Genomic DNA, 16,573 nt, shown 5'->3' on the forward strand with positions numbered 1-16,573 from the left:
TATAATAATATGGAAAAAAACACCATAATCCCCCCTCCACCAAATGATTTGGACCAGTGCACAATTAAGGTCCATAAAGACATGGGTGAGCGAGTTTGGGGTGGAGGAACTTGATTGGCCTTCACAGAGTCCTGACCTCAACCTGACAGAACATCTTTGGGATGAATTAGAATCGTTCAACATCAGTGCCTGACCTCACAAATGCGCTTCTGGAAGAATGGTCAAACATTCCCATAGACGCACCCCTAAACCTTGTGGACAGCCTTCCCAGAAGAGTTGAAGCTGTTATAGCTTCAAAGGGTGGGCCAACACAATACTGAACCCTACGGACTAAGACTGGGATGCCATTAAAGTTCATGTGCGTGTGAAGTTCATGTGCATCCCAATACTTTTGGCAATATAATGTATAGTTTGGCCTTGGTTAGTGATGCCATCCACTGTATCACTTCATCACCCTATGGACAGGTATTTAAAACACCCATCAAGTGTTTGCTGAACGTATCAAAAATGGTTTTCCACACTTGATAAAACTATGTGACATTTAGTAAGCTTTTTTTTATATATATTTATTTTTATTGCATATCAAAAACATAATAATAATACAAATTACATTTACAGTTTTCATAAGTTGATCATTCTATTCATCTACTCTATCTCTCACTAGTCCCTTCCATACTACACCATTTACTCCAAATTTTCTGAAATTTCTGTAGGTTTCCCCTACTTTCATACATAACTTTTTCATATGCTATGATATGATTAACTGCATTCATCTATTCTCTGATAGAAGAAGTTACAACTTGCATCCATCTCTTATCAATTTGCTTTCAAGCCTGAAGAAAGATCTGTACATATCCTGACCATTCTTCATCATTGAACCCCCCCAGCAAACATACTTCAGGCGTACAAGGCACCGGTCTTTTAATAATTTCAGATAGTTTTTTTAAAACTTGACTCCAATATCCCATTACCTCTCTACAGAGGCGTAACTAGAACCTTCAGGGCCCCGGTGCAAGAAACCATGCAGGGCCCCCCGGACCCTTGGCCGGGGCCCTTCCCACTGATCCTGGGGCACTTAACTCTCATTGTGGGGCCCTTTATAACAGTCCCACAGCGGGACACTTTGACAAGTTCTGCAGTGGGCCCCCTTCCTGCCATCCTGGGGCCTCCCCATGGTGTTGGAATGCCAGAGTCCAGTTGCAAGTGTGACCTTTGCGATCCTGGAAGTTCACACACTGGTGTCAGTAGTTTTTATTTTTTGGTATTATTTTTTATCATTTTATTTTATTTTATTTTTCTACAATGTCACCGACTATGACTCTGTCCATTCAGAAAAGAAAGGAGCTGGTAAATTACATATTTACCGACCCCTTCCTGGATCTCTATTGTGACACATCCCCTGCAGCAGCCGGCAGGAGAGGGGAGGGAGCACATTGGGGGGACCAGGAGAGCACACAGGGGCCCAGAGACAGCAGAACACAAGTGAACTGGATAGGAAGAGTGACAGGGGTGGGGAGCATACAGAGGAACCAATCTCCTCCATTTTCCTCCTGCAGTTACAGGAGGAAAAAGGAGGACAGTGATTTCTCTACATGCTACCCCCACCACCCTCCTATCCAGGTGTACAAGGGATCCACACATGCCCCCTGGAGCATGGAGCCCCGTTGCAATTGCAACCCCTGTAGTTACGCCCCTGCCTCTCTAAATGACCAAATCAAGTGGCAGAAATCCGCTTCATCTTGATGACATCGCAAACATTCTGATAATGGCCTTCTAACCATTTTATATAATCTAATAGGGCTAAGATATATCTGGTGCATGATATACAAATGGGTCATCTTATTAGTATCTATTGGCGATACAACCAAATGCGAGGAACATATCTCCTCCCATTTCTTATCTGTCATTTCTGGGATCAATACCTGCCATTTATCTATTACTTTCAATGGTTCTCTGCCTATTTTAGCTTGCAATAGGAAAGAGTACAATATTGATATCAGTCTCTTTGGCCCCTGTAACTTCGGAATTCCTATATGAAGGTATTATATTTTAAGATTCTGCTTGCCAAATTGCACCTGCAAGGCATGTCCTAATTTTAAAAATGTATAAAAGTGTTTATGTGCTATGTTGTTTATTCAGGTATGCCATGTTCATACACCTGCTCTAGGTCAATCACTCCTTTCTGTTTCCAGAAGTTTCCATCTGGACTTCCTCTCGGCTGTTCAAATGCTGGGTTACTCCAGATGGGAAATTCCTGGGGGATATCTCTAAACCCTACTATTCTCTTAGCTTCTCTTCATACCATTCGTGCCATTGTAAACATGGGGATCTTCATTTTAGGTAACCTCGCTGACTGTGCCTCCAATGCTACCACTAAGTCCTCTACATTAAGTATTTCCAACAGGTATTTTTCCACTCCTCCTGTTCTTTCCTGTCTTATGCATGCCTGTGGCTGTTTTTACTGACCTGCCAGGTAATATAAATATATATTTGGAAGTGCCATCCCTGCTTCAGTTTTCGATCAAAGTTTGGATCTACCATAAGTCCATATAAATTTTATAAATTGCGAGTTGAACTTTTTAAACATCGATTTAGTATAACTACTATATAAACATTTGGGTAACACTACTGTCTTGATTAAATGTATTCTTCCTGCCACCGAACGTGGTAACTTTGACCATATTCTCAACTTGACATTTAGTAAGCTTTAATACCAAACACCCATGACAATTATTACTAAGGAAACTCCCTGACATAACAGCCCTGGGCCTGGCAATTGGCCATTAAAACTACCAGTACTTCATTATGAGAGGCAGGGAGGCTTAGCATGGGGCAGCCAATACCCCGAAGCACAAAGTATTTGTGGGGACTGTAGTGACTGATCCAACAATGGGGTAAGAGCAACGGCTGACATTTTCTTTTTTTTTCTCTTTGTTACCCCTTACAGGGATTGTTTAATATGTTAAGATTTAAAGAAAGAATGCTCATAAAGCAGAATTGCATTAATTTTCTGAAACTTCTGAAGAGCAAAGAAAATTAGGAAATGACTTTAGAATATCTACTACAACAGTAGGGACCAAACTGCAATAAAATGAAATGTCACGGCTTAACATTTAGCCATAAAATGAACATTAATCCATGTCTCTTTAAGAAATGTAAATGATTGGACTCTAGCATTATGAAAACACTTAGCCAGTGCCAGGGGCTTGCTACCAGGGTTGCACTTGTTCAAATGGATTCTTTTTAAATGTTCCCTGAGGTGACACAGAACTGTGCACGGCCTAAGAAGTTCTTCTAATCTAATCCAATCGGCCAGCTTTACCAGAGGAAACTCTCTTTGAATTAATAGCTACTGAGAGCTGATAATTACTCAGAGACCATTAAAATGTAGCTAGAGATGAAACTAGGTAAAACGTTCAATGGTGTGAAAAGCAATTAATTTATATTAATATTTATGTTTGCTTTAATTCTTTGGATCATTAAGTATTCCATCATGTGGTTATTTTTAGAGTTTTGAGTATAGCACTTGAAGGTGATTTTTATCATTCTAACTTTTATTATGATGCTTAAAAGAGTTAAGCTGACCATACAACTATTTGCCTGCAGGCTGAATGAAAATACACAGCGCACATGGACAATTCTACCGCTGTGCCTATTGTGTTTTGACAGCCGACCCGCAAAATACCTGAACAGTGGCAGCATCTGATTGCAGGCAGCCACATTTTGACCCACAGTTTTCTGCCTGGATTCTTTGATTTGTCATTTGAAGGATGTTGGGCAGGAGCCAGGCCACAGAGCTACCTGCTGAACAAATTTTTATTATTGTTATACAGGATTTATATTGCACTAACAGTTAGCATAGTGCTTTACAATATAGCGAGACAGTACAGTTACAGCACAATAAAAGAAGGTTGGGCGGTCCCTACAATTGAATAGGGAGGGGCTCAAGTGGTTCAAATGATGAGAACTTTGCAAGATGAGCTTGGCCCCTTTCACACATACGGTCCGTTTGTCTGTTTTTCATCCATTCGTTGATGGATAAAAAACAGACATTAATGCATCTCTATGTAAAAACGGATGACAACGGATGATCATCCGCTTCCATCAATGTCCGTTTTTTGGAACGGATGAATGCCCTATTTTTCATCCGTCAAAAAAAGGATCAGACGAAAAACAGATGTAAACCGACAAATGGTCCGTTTTTCATCTATTTTTGCATTGGTAGTGGATGTAAAAAAAATGAATAAAAAAACGGATGAAAAAACGGATGAAAAATGGATGAAAAACTGATGAAAAAACGGATGAAAAACGGATACATTTTGACGTGACTGAACTGATGAACTGAACAAAATTGCTGCACAAAAATATCATATAACCAAAATGCAATCAATATCCAATAAATTAATACATAGATGTAAGTAGGAAATTATAAATAATAGTGATAAATATTGTAAATAAAATAATATGAATCTAATGTGCCCACTGTGTAATCATAAAAAAAAAAAAAAAAACTATTATCTGAATAGTGCCAAAAACTGACCAAGTGTCAGTGTGTATTAACCTCTTAAAAATTGCCAATAGTGCAGACTAAACCACTACTGATAAATAAATGCAAAGTTCATCATGTGCAGAAAAACAGTTCTTGTTGAATCGGTGCAAATAGATGAATCCGAATCCTCCAAAAGTGCCAATAGTGCAAATTAGTGCAGAATGACAAGGTCACATGAAGTGACCTGTGCTTCAAAGTGCCAAGGTGATGATGAAGTGTCACAGCAAACCGTGCACCCCCTTGTGAGTGAGCGCTCACCTTAAGACCTGCGACTATGCGATTAAGCAATAGTCAAAAAACGATTCATGGGATCTCCTTAATGCTCCCAGATAAGGCTCCTTTAACACATTGGCTCCTTCCACAAGCTTTCAGGTGTAAATGCAATGCAAGGAAAATAGCCTCCTTCCTTAATGCTGCTGGGTGAGGATCCTCCATAAACCTCAATTCCCCCTTAAGCCATCAGGTGTTTTACATATGCAAAGGAAGAAAACCCACATAGTGCTGATATCCTTAAGACAAATATTAATTGATGAAATAAAATGTAACATTCACATTTAAAAGGTGCTTCCAGTGCACCACTCTATAACCAGCCTTCTATATCAAAAAGCAAATCGTGGTGGTGTGGTGAGAAATCTCAACCCGATCCTCTCTCAAGCAGCTGACAGCCTAACAGAGATGCTCAGTTTAGCGTTCCGTCCATCCTGGCCCCTCCCCTACGCGTGACAGCACAAGGGACATAGTGTCTTCATCAGGGGGATATGATCAGCAATTTTGTTTATTAAACTTATCCTGCACAGTTATCATCATTTGAACCACTATTCAATTTAAAGCTCTCATGAGAAATTGTGTTTATTAATCTTATTTACACTGTGTGAGATAGTGGATTGTTTGCAGCAATTATATTTTCAATTGGTTGCTCGTAGGATTTATTGTTTTATGTGCAGGATGAGCTGATTGGAGAATGAAAAGATCATTTGTTAGGTAGAGGGGGGAGACTGCCAACTTCTGCCATTCGAGAAGCAGACCTTTTACTTACCTAATGGTAAACTAAACAACCTTACGTATCATGTCAATTGTCAAACAATTGGCATTGTATACATTATGTTTTGTATATGCAGAGCGCTTTATATCAGTAAGACTCAACGCAATTTTTAGCGTAGAATTAAAGATCATGTATACTAGATCTCTAGTAACCACCTCGATACACCCATTGGCAGACATGTTGCTCCCCATCACAATACGGAAGTATTCAAGTTTGCAGCGTTAAAACGGATAATAGCAGATCCTAGAGGGGGAGATTTTGCCAAAAAAATCTTACAACGAGAAACCCGATGGATGTATCTGTTAGAAGCGACAAAACCACCAGGTCTCAATGAAGCTATAAGCTTCAAACCATTTCTATGAGTACCTCAAATACCTGACCCTTTTGTTTCCTTTATGTTTTATGTTTTCTCGTTAAAACTCAGAGTTTCTGTGCTAAAGCATTAATATGATAAAAATCTATTAATGATGTCCTATATACTCTAATAATAACATAGGGGGTAGATGGGATTCACCCATGTCAATGCCTGTATTTATGCCCCTTATGGCCCCGCTGCGGTTTGAGCTTAATCTCAAGATATATTCTCTTGTTAGTTCATAATTCTATGTTTACGTTTGTTTATATATTTTGTAATTTTTCTTTGCTGCTTTTTCAAATAATGTTTTGTTTGATTAGAATTAGAATGGTCATCCTTTACATGAGCATGAACTACGGTCCTGATGCTTGATGGGCGGACATATGCTCCTCGTATCTTTCCCCCCTGGGAAAGAGGGGCACAATTCCTTCGGGTGGCTACGATTGCCTCTTTTCCTTGCACTTTTATGGGCGGAAGCTAGCAATCACGCACCCTGTTCTAGCCTCACTGCAATTGGCGCCATCTTGCGCAAGCGCAGTGATGGGGCGCATACGATAGCTCGCTGGTGCCTACTGGCTGGCGTCTATGGCATCATGGGGGATAAAACGGCAGTGGGCTCAGTCCTCTGCCTCTAGGGGCAGCTTTCTGGCTGCTAACTGGGCAGATTTTGCAGGTAAGGCAATCATATCAACAATACATTAAGCTGTGTATACTCGGAACATCTTTAAACATTGATTAATTTATTGATAGAATGGCAACAACAGGGAGCTGGCGTTCGTGGGGCATATCTGCTCTAGACTTTTATTTATTATGCAAGGGGACTCAAGGAGAGACTTTTTCCTTGAATAACTATAATACTGGTATGTATTCTTGTTTACAGTGTCGCAAACAAGCTAGAAATGGCTACTGCAATTTTTGGTAATTGACATGACTGTTCCTCCTCTCTATACAGATAGAGGAAGTTCATGTCAATACTATACAAGTATCCCCCCTATTGATGTATTGACCCTTAAGGAGTTATACGAATGCCTTTACTCTTGCTAACTTAAGGTAACTTCCATGTAAATATTAAAATTTGCCAAACTATTAATTCACAATATAGCACTGAACTATGTAGAATGCATTCTGTACTGACTCCATATTGCTAGATAGGAATATATTTTTTAAATATGTTGTTTCTTGTCTTTCAATTCCATTTTGCTATATGTAGCTTTCAAAGCAAAAACAATACTGCAGCTGAGCCCTATGCAGCCATCTGTCCCCTATGTCCGCCCCCAGGCGTATGTGACCGTTTTGATTTTATGTGGTATGTGGAGGATGATTCTTTGATTGTAACTTATGCATCATACTAGTAAAATAAACAATTTAAATAAAGTTAATTTTTTCAATGTGAAATTAATAATAAACGTTGTCTTGTAATTAGATATATGTGGCATACTTGTGGCTGGTCTTGAGGAAGGACGAAGCGAAACGCGTTGAACAGTACACCATTCTACACGTCTCATGTGAAGTTCATTTGTAGAGGTCTTTTTTTTATGCCACTGACTTTATATGCAACCAACACATAATATATGTGTGTTGTGTTTTTAATTATTATGGTGTCAAGTATGTATTTTTTATATAATGTATAGGTTTTTAACCTATACTTTGTGTTTATGCAAGTGCCTTTTAAATCCACCGCTAGCAGGACTTGGTGCCTGCACAATCTCTTCTAGTAGCGGCGAGATATGCACCCCTGAAGAGATGAGTTTTCATGGATCACGCAAAGGTGGACAGCATAGGAAATCGCCAAACAGATTGAGGTAGGGAGTTCCAGAAGATGGAAAAGGCTCTTGATAAGTCCTGTAGATGAGCATTGGAGGAGAAGACAAGGGAGATAGCAAGCAAGAGGTTTTGGGAGGAGTGAAGAGGATGACTCAGGCGATGTATTGAGATAAGTTTGGTGATGTAGCTTGGGGTACAGTTGGGATTAGCTTTACAGTATGTTGTTAGTATATTGAGTTTTATTCACTGGGCAATTGGAAGCCAGTGAAAAGATTTGCAGAGAGGGTTTGCAGACTCTGAGTGGTTGAGTAAAGTAGATGAGACTGGCAGCAGCATTTATGATGGACTGAATTGGAGGATAACCTGTGCACGAGAAGGAAGTTGCAATAGTCAAGGCGAGAGACAACAAGGAAGTGAATGAGTGATTTGGTGCTTTCATTGGTTAAAAAGAGGCGTATTTTTTTTTTTTTTTTTTTACAGAGATATTCTTATATATGGCGAGCTGTAGTCAACTGTTTTATGTTATATGAGGAGCCTGGTCTTTTATGTCTTTGATACTTCAGCAGTGAGATTTTCATGCCATGATTCCCAACTTGGAATGCCATTTTGATTTACCACTACCATTTGTTCAAGGCAAATCCTGCATGTTCAAGGTTTGTAGTTCAGGTAAATAATAAAGAAATTCTGGACACCTAATTTCGTTGCAACTATCATGCACTGCCTTTCCTTTAAACCTATATCAGCTGGTTTAGCAGGGCCAATAAAGGCAGTTTTTACAATAGGTTGGGTTGCCAGCAGCCATGTATCAGTGTGTGTTGAAGTAGTTTCAGTATATCAGGCAGTCTATATGGAGCGTTAACTGCTATACAAACCTTATGTGGTATATTGTGCATTCTAAGTGTAGCCGGGTCGCACGGCTGGCATTGTTCAAACTGTTATCTGTTATTAAAGTTCTGCAAAGACAGTGACTTTGGAATAATGGGAGATATAGTCCGGGAGGAGCCAGGATCATAGTCTGCAGAGAGAGAGAGAGACTCTTCTCCCAGGGAGCAATGCTATGCGCGGAGCTTGCTGGGAGTGTCTTTATAAAGGGAGGCAGGATCGATTCTTGCTCTCTTGCCTCGAGGACAGCACACTGAAAGGAAGAGCTGCTGCGGATCGCAGGAGGATAGGATGAGGCCTAGTGGCGGACACCGAAGCTGAAGCGAGCGGTGTGAGTGTGTGGCGAAGTCTCAGTAGCGTGACCGAGCGGAAGGTTGCTGGCAGGCAGAAGGAGCCGCGGAGCAGAGTGGGGCCTGGCCACAGTGGAGAGCAGAGTTCCCGGTTTGGGTGAGAGACATCCAGTATCTACATCTACATTAATCACAGACCTAGGCTGAGTTAGGGCAAAACTACCAAACTGTTTGCTTCAACAAGGCCATACTGACATATAGTTAAACCACTGGACACTGCAGTTATACATATAGTGCAAGGTGGGTGAACTAGGCCTCAAGCCCTCTCCTCAGTCTTAGACTGTTAGTTGTTGGGACACATCAGGATCTGTTTGCCTACATCTTTGTGGATTACAATTATTGATTGCTTTGGGGGATACAGTTCATCATCATTATCTTTATTGGATTACAATTACTTTCCTTGGATTGATGTGATTTCCTTCCCGGAGAAGACTAGTGAGGCCTCACTCTCCAGGAGACGTTTGCAATTCAGCATAAAGGGGGCCCCCGTTATTACGCAGAGTGCACTCTGATAGTAATCTAGCATTGTTATATTGTGTATTCTACATTAAGTTATTAAGTGTAGTTATTCTAATCTGTGGTCACTCTCTAAGTACACTAATACAAGTGTTTCAGTGGTTTCTTTTTTCGGGTAGGTATATTGTATTTTAATTTGCTACAGCCTTTTTATTTTGGGGTCCACAGTGTACACTAGCTGAATTTCAGTGAGTGTATGGCCAGCTTAAAGTGGAACTTTAGTCAGAAAATAAAGTCCTACTAGGTCACTTCAGTTTGGCTCCTTTTGCAAGTATAGCTATGTAAAACATTAAAATACTGTTTAAAATTCAGTAATACATTGTCTCACCCTGTTCTGCACATGCTCAGTTGCTCGCTATTTTTAGGCACTGTGCTGAAAATGTAGAAGCGGATCTGCTGAAAGCCTAAAGATTTACTGCTGTTCAGGGTCTAAGGGCTTCAGCAAAATGGCAGCCTCCAGCAAGAAGAAATGAACAATGCTGGAGGCAATTCACAGCACACGTTCATTTTGGTAGGATTATTAATGAGTTTCTTGCTGAAGAACATTATTTTTATCAAATTGTTTTGGGTAAAGTTCCACTTTAAGAGAGCCAGATACTCCCAATTAGTGTGTGACAGCTGTTAGAATTGGTTGAACTAGGAAATCCTGTGGGCCTTTTTTCGTAAAAGAGTCAGTTAGAGGTAACAAAAACAGTTAAATATGATGCAACTTGGTTTTACTAGCTTGTTGCTAGGTTTTGAAATGTTTGATTTACATATTCTTTAACCTTTTTTTCCCACAAACAGATCTTTCTTTTGGTGGTATTTGATCACCTGTGCGATTTTTTGATCATGCGCTATAAACAAAAAATGAGCGTCAATTATGCAAAAAATAGCAATATTTTTCAAATTTTTTTATATGAAATTCCCCAAAAAAAATGTAAAAATCAAAATTTTTTAACATTTTCGGCCAATTTGTTTTATGCTACATATGTTTGGTAAAAAAAATAGCAAAAAGCGTATTTTGATTGGTTTCCGCAAAAGTTATTGCGTTTACTAACAAAGGGAAAGATTTTTATCATTTGTGTTGTTTTTTTTTTAACGCATAATGGCGGCGATCTGCGATTTTTTTGCGGTACTGCAACATTGCGGCGGACAGATCGGACCCTTGACTGACATTTTTGACACTTTTGGGGTTACCAGTGACATTACTGCAGTAATCAGTGCTGTACATATGCACTGTTACTGCAAAATGACACTGGTACTGAAGGGGTTAACTTTATTTGAGAGGGAGGGGCTGTGTGTGTCCCTAGGGGCGTGATTCTAACTGTGATTGGCTGTGGCTTGGGCTGTAGGAACAATGATCAACGGTCCTACATAGTAGAACTTAGATCGTGTGTTTACACTAGCCGCCTGACTTTCTCCCTCTGCAGCGGCGATCGCAGAGTGACCGGCGGAGATCAGGTCCGCCAGTCACACGCGCGGGGGGGTCCGTGACCACGCGGGAGCGCGCCTCCGGGGGCGCGCACTCGCTCCCTAGACCCTCACAGGCTAGCGACGTAGATCTACGTCACTTTGCCTGTGAGGGGCTGACTGCCGACGTAAATCGTCGTTAGGCAGTCGGCAAGTGTTTAAGGTATCTCACAATGAAAGCCATGTATTATATATTTTCTAAATATGGCTTATTTCACAAAATAAATCTTTCTCTTTGCTTCTTCCTAGGTAGCCAAACTTGGGGTGGCAGAAGGAGGAACCACCAGCAAAGCTGAGGTCCAGGTCTCCCGTATGGTCCTAGTAATGATATTGGCATTTCTCATTTGTTGGCTCCCTTATGCGGCTTTTGCAATGATGGTTGTGGCAAATCCTGGCATGTACATTGATCCAGTTATAGCCACTGTGCCAATGTACCTAACTAAAACCAGCACTGTCTATAATCCCATTATCTACATATTTATGAACAGGCAGGTAAGACTATAAAGCATGAACAGGTTAAATATTGTATTATATGGACAAACATCCAAAAGAAATTACTTTTGTCCTCAATAAAAATGTATAAATGCCATTATAAAGGTTTTTATCTAAATTATGAGCCTAGAGTTGTAGGAGTGTAATTCAAACCTTACCAAAGCAGGACAACTTGTTAATGGATGGCTCTAGATCTAGGCAAACGTATTCTTGAATTGCTAAACAAATCATATGTAAACCGTATAGCACTTACAGTAAGCAATTTTACCCAGACACTTCTTTATCTAGTGCAGTATTAGTGTAATTCAGTAATCAGAAGCAGGGCATGACAATCAAGCTCCTGATAGGCTAAAGGAAGAGAGTGTTTCTAGACACAGTCACAAGTGTGGAAGTGTTCTCTTCATCTGATTAGCTTTGTCACATAAAAACAGGCTAATGAATCCCTGTTCGATGAACAAACTTTTTAATGGCCATGTAATCCCAAATTCTACTTAGCAAGGCATTTGGGGGTTCATTTACTAAAGGAAAATAGCTTGTTCACTTTGCAAGGGAAGTTGCACTTTGCAAATTAATATTTCCCAGAAGTAAGCAAATAAGGTGAAGTTCTGCTGACTTCCATCAACCAATCAAGTGTAGGCAAAAACATTGCTTTTTTTATATTTTCCATGCATGTGATTGGGTATTCCTTGCAAAGTAAATTTTTACCACATTTACTAAGCTCTGGGGAAAATTCCCTTGCAAACTGCAACTTCTGCATATTGAACAGCCTATTTGACTTTAGTAAATCAACCCTCTTGGGATCATGTCATACTTTATACAGATTTCCTCTGCAAATAATTTTTGTGTTTCTTTTGTAAAGTTTATTGCCTAGAAGTTTTACCAGTGGCAGCATTTCATGTTGCAGGCAGAAAATACTATGCCACATCCTTGGAATTAGAAGCAGCATTGTCAGCCTGCCATGTCTTCTCCTTCAGATAGCTTTTGGGCTGCCTCTGTATCAGTGACATAGCTAATTTATGCTGGCTATACAAAGCACAAATCTTGGTCATTTCCTGCTACATTGTCTGAACTTCAAGCCATGGGTAGCCCAGCTAGTGTTAGCCAGCTGTTCAAACCTTGATTGAAAAATCAAAGGAGCCAGTTGGAAGATTGTAAGCGAAACAGTGATTGCATCCTCTCAGGTGCCATCATTGTACAGGTATGCTAGCAGCTGCGGGTGTCACGGCTGCTTGAGTACAATAGCCAGCAGCGGAGACTCTTCCATTCAAGCTATTCAGCATGTATGGAGGAATCTATTTTCTTATTCAGCCAGCGGAAATGTATGCATATATGGCTAATAACATATAGTGTTATTCTCTGAATGAATGTGTAAAATAGTGAAACTTCCTATCGGTAAAGGGATGAGCAAGATAGGCTTTAGAGTGAAAAACAAGATCTTGGTGAGAGGGCAATGTGATTGTATTTTGGAGATATTTTTATTTTCAACTTCAGATCTGTATCTTTTAGATAAAAAGCCTACAATGTACACACATGACAATTTAATTGAAATTAATTACATTGTAACATTGCAAAAAGTATTGAGGCAAGAATAAAAACATGATTTGTTCAGTTATAAAAGGGTCATCCTAGATTTCTTAAAAGAGAAGTTCAGGACTTTTGAGTTTGACTTTTTTTTTTAAGAATCATACTTACCTAGGCAGATGCAGCATTGGTTCGATGCTGCACCTGTTCTTCGCCAGCTCTAAGACTGAGAACTGAGCGATCAAACACAGTGCTGATCACTTGATTTTTAGAGCTCAGTGAGCAGAGAGCTGGTGACTGTTAGTCCCCTCTGTCCGCTCTAAACCTCCCTGGAGCACTGGGCTGTGGAGGGGGCGGGAGCGGCTGGCACGGGCTCCCAGTGGCTTGCTGAGAGGCTGAGCCAGGTGTTGATCCGTTGTTGTGGGCAGATCCCAAACATATTGTCGCAATCATTCCTCAGCCTGGGCCAGCTCTGTGACATCAGCCAACAGCAGGCTTCAGCCCGCTGTCTGCTGAAAATGGGTCACAGGAGTTAAGAACAAACTGCACTCCTGTGATCCACAGGAGAAGTCCAACCAAATAAGCTCTGGCTGTACTTCTTCTTTAACCACTTAAGCCCCAGAAGATTTTACCCCCTTTCTGACCAGGCCCTATTTTGCGATTCAGCACTGCGTGACTTTAACGGACAATTGCGCGGCCGTGCGACGCAGTACCCAAATTAAATTGACGTCCTTTTTTTTCCACAAACAGAGCTTTCTTTTGGTGGTATTTGATCACCTGTGCGATTTTTACTTTTTGCGCTATAAACAAAAAAAGAGCGTAAATTTTGAAAAAATAACAACATTTTTCACATTTTTTTATATGAAATTCCCCAAAAAAATGTAAAAATCAGATTTTTTTAACATTTTTGGCCAATTTGTTTTCTGCTACATATGTTTGGTAAAAAAAAATCGCAATAAGCATATTTTGATTGGTTTGCGCAAAAGTTATTGCGTTTACTAACTAAGGGAAAGATTTCTGTCATTTTTGTTGTTTTTTATTTTAACGAGTAATGGCGGCGATTTTTTTGCAGGACTGTAACATTGCGGCGGACAGATCGGACCCTTGACTGACATTTTTGACACTTTTGGGGTTACCAGTGACATTACTACAGTAATCAGTGCTATGCATATGCACTGTTACTGTAAAAATGACACTGGCAGGGAAGGGGTTAACTTTATTAGTGATCAAGGGGTTAAGTGTGTCCCTAGGGGCATGCTTCTAACTGTAAAGGGGTGTGGCTAGTGGTGTAACAACAGAGACATACGATCCTACATAGCAGGACCGTATGATCTCTGTTCTTACACAGGGGAGAATGACAGGTGGCTTTGTTTACATTAGCCGCCTGCCTTTCTCCCTCTCCATGAGGAGATCGTGAGTGACCGGCGGACATCGGGTCCGCCGGTCACTCGCGAGGACTGCTTAGGGAACGAGCGGGGGCGGGAGCGGGCCTCCGGCGGCGCGCGCTCGCCCCCTAGAGCCTCACAGGCGAGCGACGTAGATCTACGTCACTTTGCCTGTGAGGGGCTGATCGCCGCCGTAAATAGTCGTGCGGCGGTCGACAAGCGGTTAAGGAAGCAGAACTGTAGCCTTAGAGCATTAGGGATTGAATGGTGTTAAAATTAAGATCCATGATTTCCAAATTTGACAGAACCTTTTGAAAAAGCAATCCAAAATAAGGATTAGCTTTTCATAATCCATTTTAACATTGACCATGGTTGTAGTTTAAATCATTTGTAGCTGTTTTATATGTATGTTACATAAGTGGCTGATATTATGCATGAAATTATTCTGTGTTTTGGAAGGTTTAAAGAGTATTGATTTTTATTGGACTAACTATTCAATCAATGTACATATGGACAGGCAGGGTAAGATGCTGCCAAACAAGCTTGTGGGAAACCAATGCGGTCATTGCATATAGAAATGTGTTAGCAAGAGAAAAAGCTTCAGATAGGTTCATGGAAATGAAATGGCACACCAATACTGCTGTTGTTTTCCCATGAACAACATGTACAATAAACTTGGGAAAGTGATTTCACATGTGCAATAGAAATACACTAAAAAAAAAACTTGATGCAATTATTAAATGGAGGAGACAGTCACTGCACAAAATATTGGAAGATGATGACCTCACTCTTTTTTCCTATGACCCAAAATATTGGTCTATGCTCACCCAAACTGTCTAAGTGCCGGTTCACACTGATGCAGCTGCGGCGATCGCATGTAATGTCGGAGCGCACTGCTCCTTCATTACATGTGATCGGCTGTGCGGTGCGAGTTTAGCCATACACTTTGTATGGCTAAATTCGCACCGCACCCGCAGCAAAGACACACAGGACCCTTTTTTGCAGCCGCATCAGAATCGGATCGCACAGCGGTTCACACTTGTGCGATCCGATCCTGTGTGAACTGCAAGATCGCACTGTGATATGCGATCAAACTGGGGGTGTCGATAAGATTACATTGACACCCCCAGCATATCGCATATGGCAGTGTGAACTGCCGGGGGTGCGTTTGCGATGCGGGAACAGGCTGCGAATTCGCAGCCTTCCCGCATCGCATAAGTGTGAACCGAGCCTAATTGTTTCAGCATCCTCTGTGTGTTCTCCATTTTCTGTTTAAATGTTCTATTTTAGTTTAAATGTTCTATTTAGGGCAAAGCAACAGGTTTGTTTAAACGCTCCCACCCAACCCCAGCATATACTGACCACTTTTTTCCCTGCTGCTGCACTCAGGACCAAGAGCAAAAGGAAATAACCAGGGATTCCAGCTATGGAGGACCATGTAACTCACCTCATTGGACAATTCTGGTCTTATCAGCTCATGGGAAATCCATAGCTCTGTGCAAGCTATGACTCCACCGACTTATACTCTCCCAGTGGCTGAATCAAGCAGAGGGGGTGAGGGTTTGAAAGAAAATAAAAGAAAGAAAAATACAGTAATACCTTGGATTGCGAGCATAATTAGTTCCGGAAACATGCTTGTAATCCAAAGCACTCTTATATCAAAGCAAATTTCCCCATACAAAATAATTATATATATATATAACCATAAAATTTCCATACACAAATGGCGCCTCCACAAGGGGATTAGAAGTAAAATCCAGCAGGAGCTACAGAGTATAAAAGAGAAGAGAGGCACCTCTAAGGCTGGCCATAAATTATAAAATTGTCTCACTCAATTTCCTTTAGATTTACCTTTAACTATGTAGTGAAAGGGCCTGCCTGATTGCATATGAATTGAAAGTGTTTAGGTTTGACCTCATATTATATGGTTTTGGTAAATCTAAAGGAAAACTATAGAAGAAAATTGTATAATGTTTGGCCAGCCTAAGTATAGCAATATGGTTATTTTTTATGAAGGTTCAACATTTAGCAACTCACATGGTTGATGATTAAAAGAGGCACATCTGAGAATGCAGGCATCTGGGGTAAAGCTGTCCATATAGACCATCCTCCGCACCATCTGGCTCACACCGCCGTCAATCTGCAGTTGTGACGGGAAAGACTACCCTGCAGTAGAGCGAACTGTAAGGGAGGCTTGAACCGCTCGGGGAGCGCAGTGTGGAAGGGATGACGTTGATGGTTGTGCAGAGGACAGTCTATGGGGAC

General features: G+C 40.8%; 1 protein-coding gene across 1 annotated transcript in view; it reads left to right on the forward strand.

Annotated features, from left to right (window-relative positions):
• Nucleotides 1-16,573, forward strand: part of LOC309562436 (parapinopsin-like) — a 32,803-nt gene that overhangs the window by 14,897 nt on the left and 1,333 nt on the right. The window contains exon 3 of the mRNA XM_082266652.1: nt 11,160-11,402. Coding sequence (XP_082122778.1) covers nt 11,160-11,402 — 243 coding nt within the window. The remainder of the gene's footprint in view (nt 1-11,159; nt 11,403-16,573) is intronic.

This window comes from Pelophylax lessonae, assembly GCF_965119305.1.
Source record: "Pelophylax lessonae genome assembly, chromosome: 8".
NCBI classification, from domain to species: Eukaryota; Metazoa; Chordata; class Amphibia; order Anura; family Ranidae; genus Pelophylax; species Pelophylax lessonae.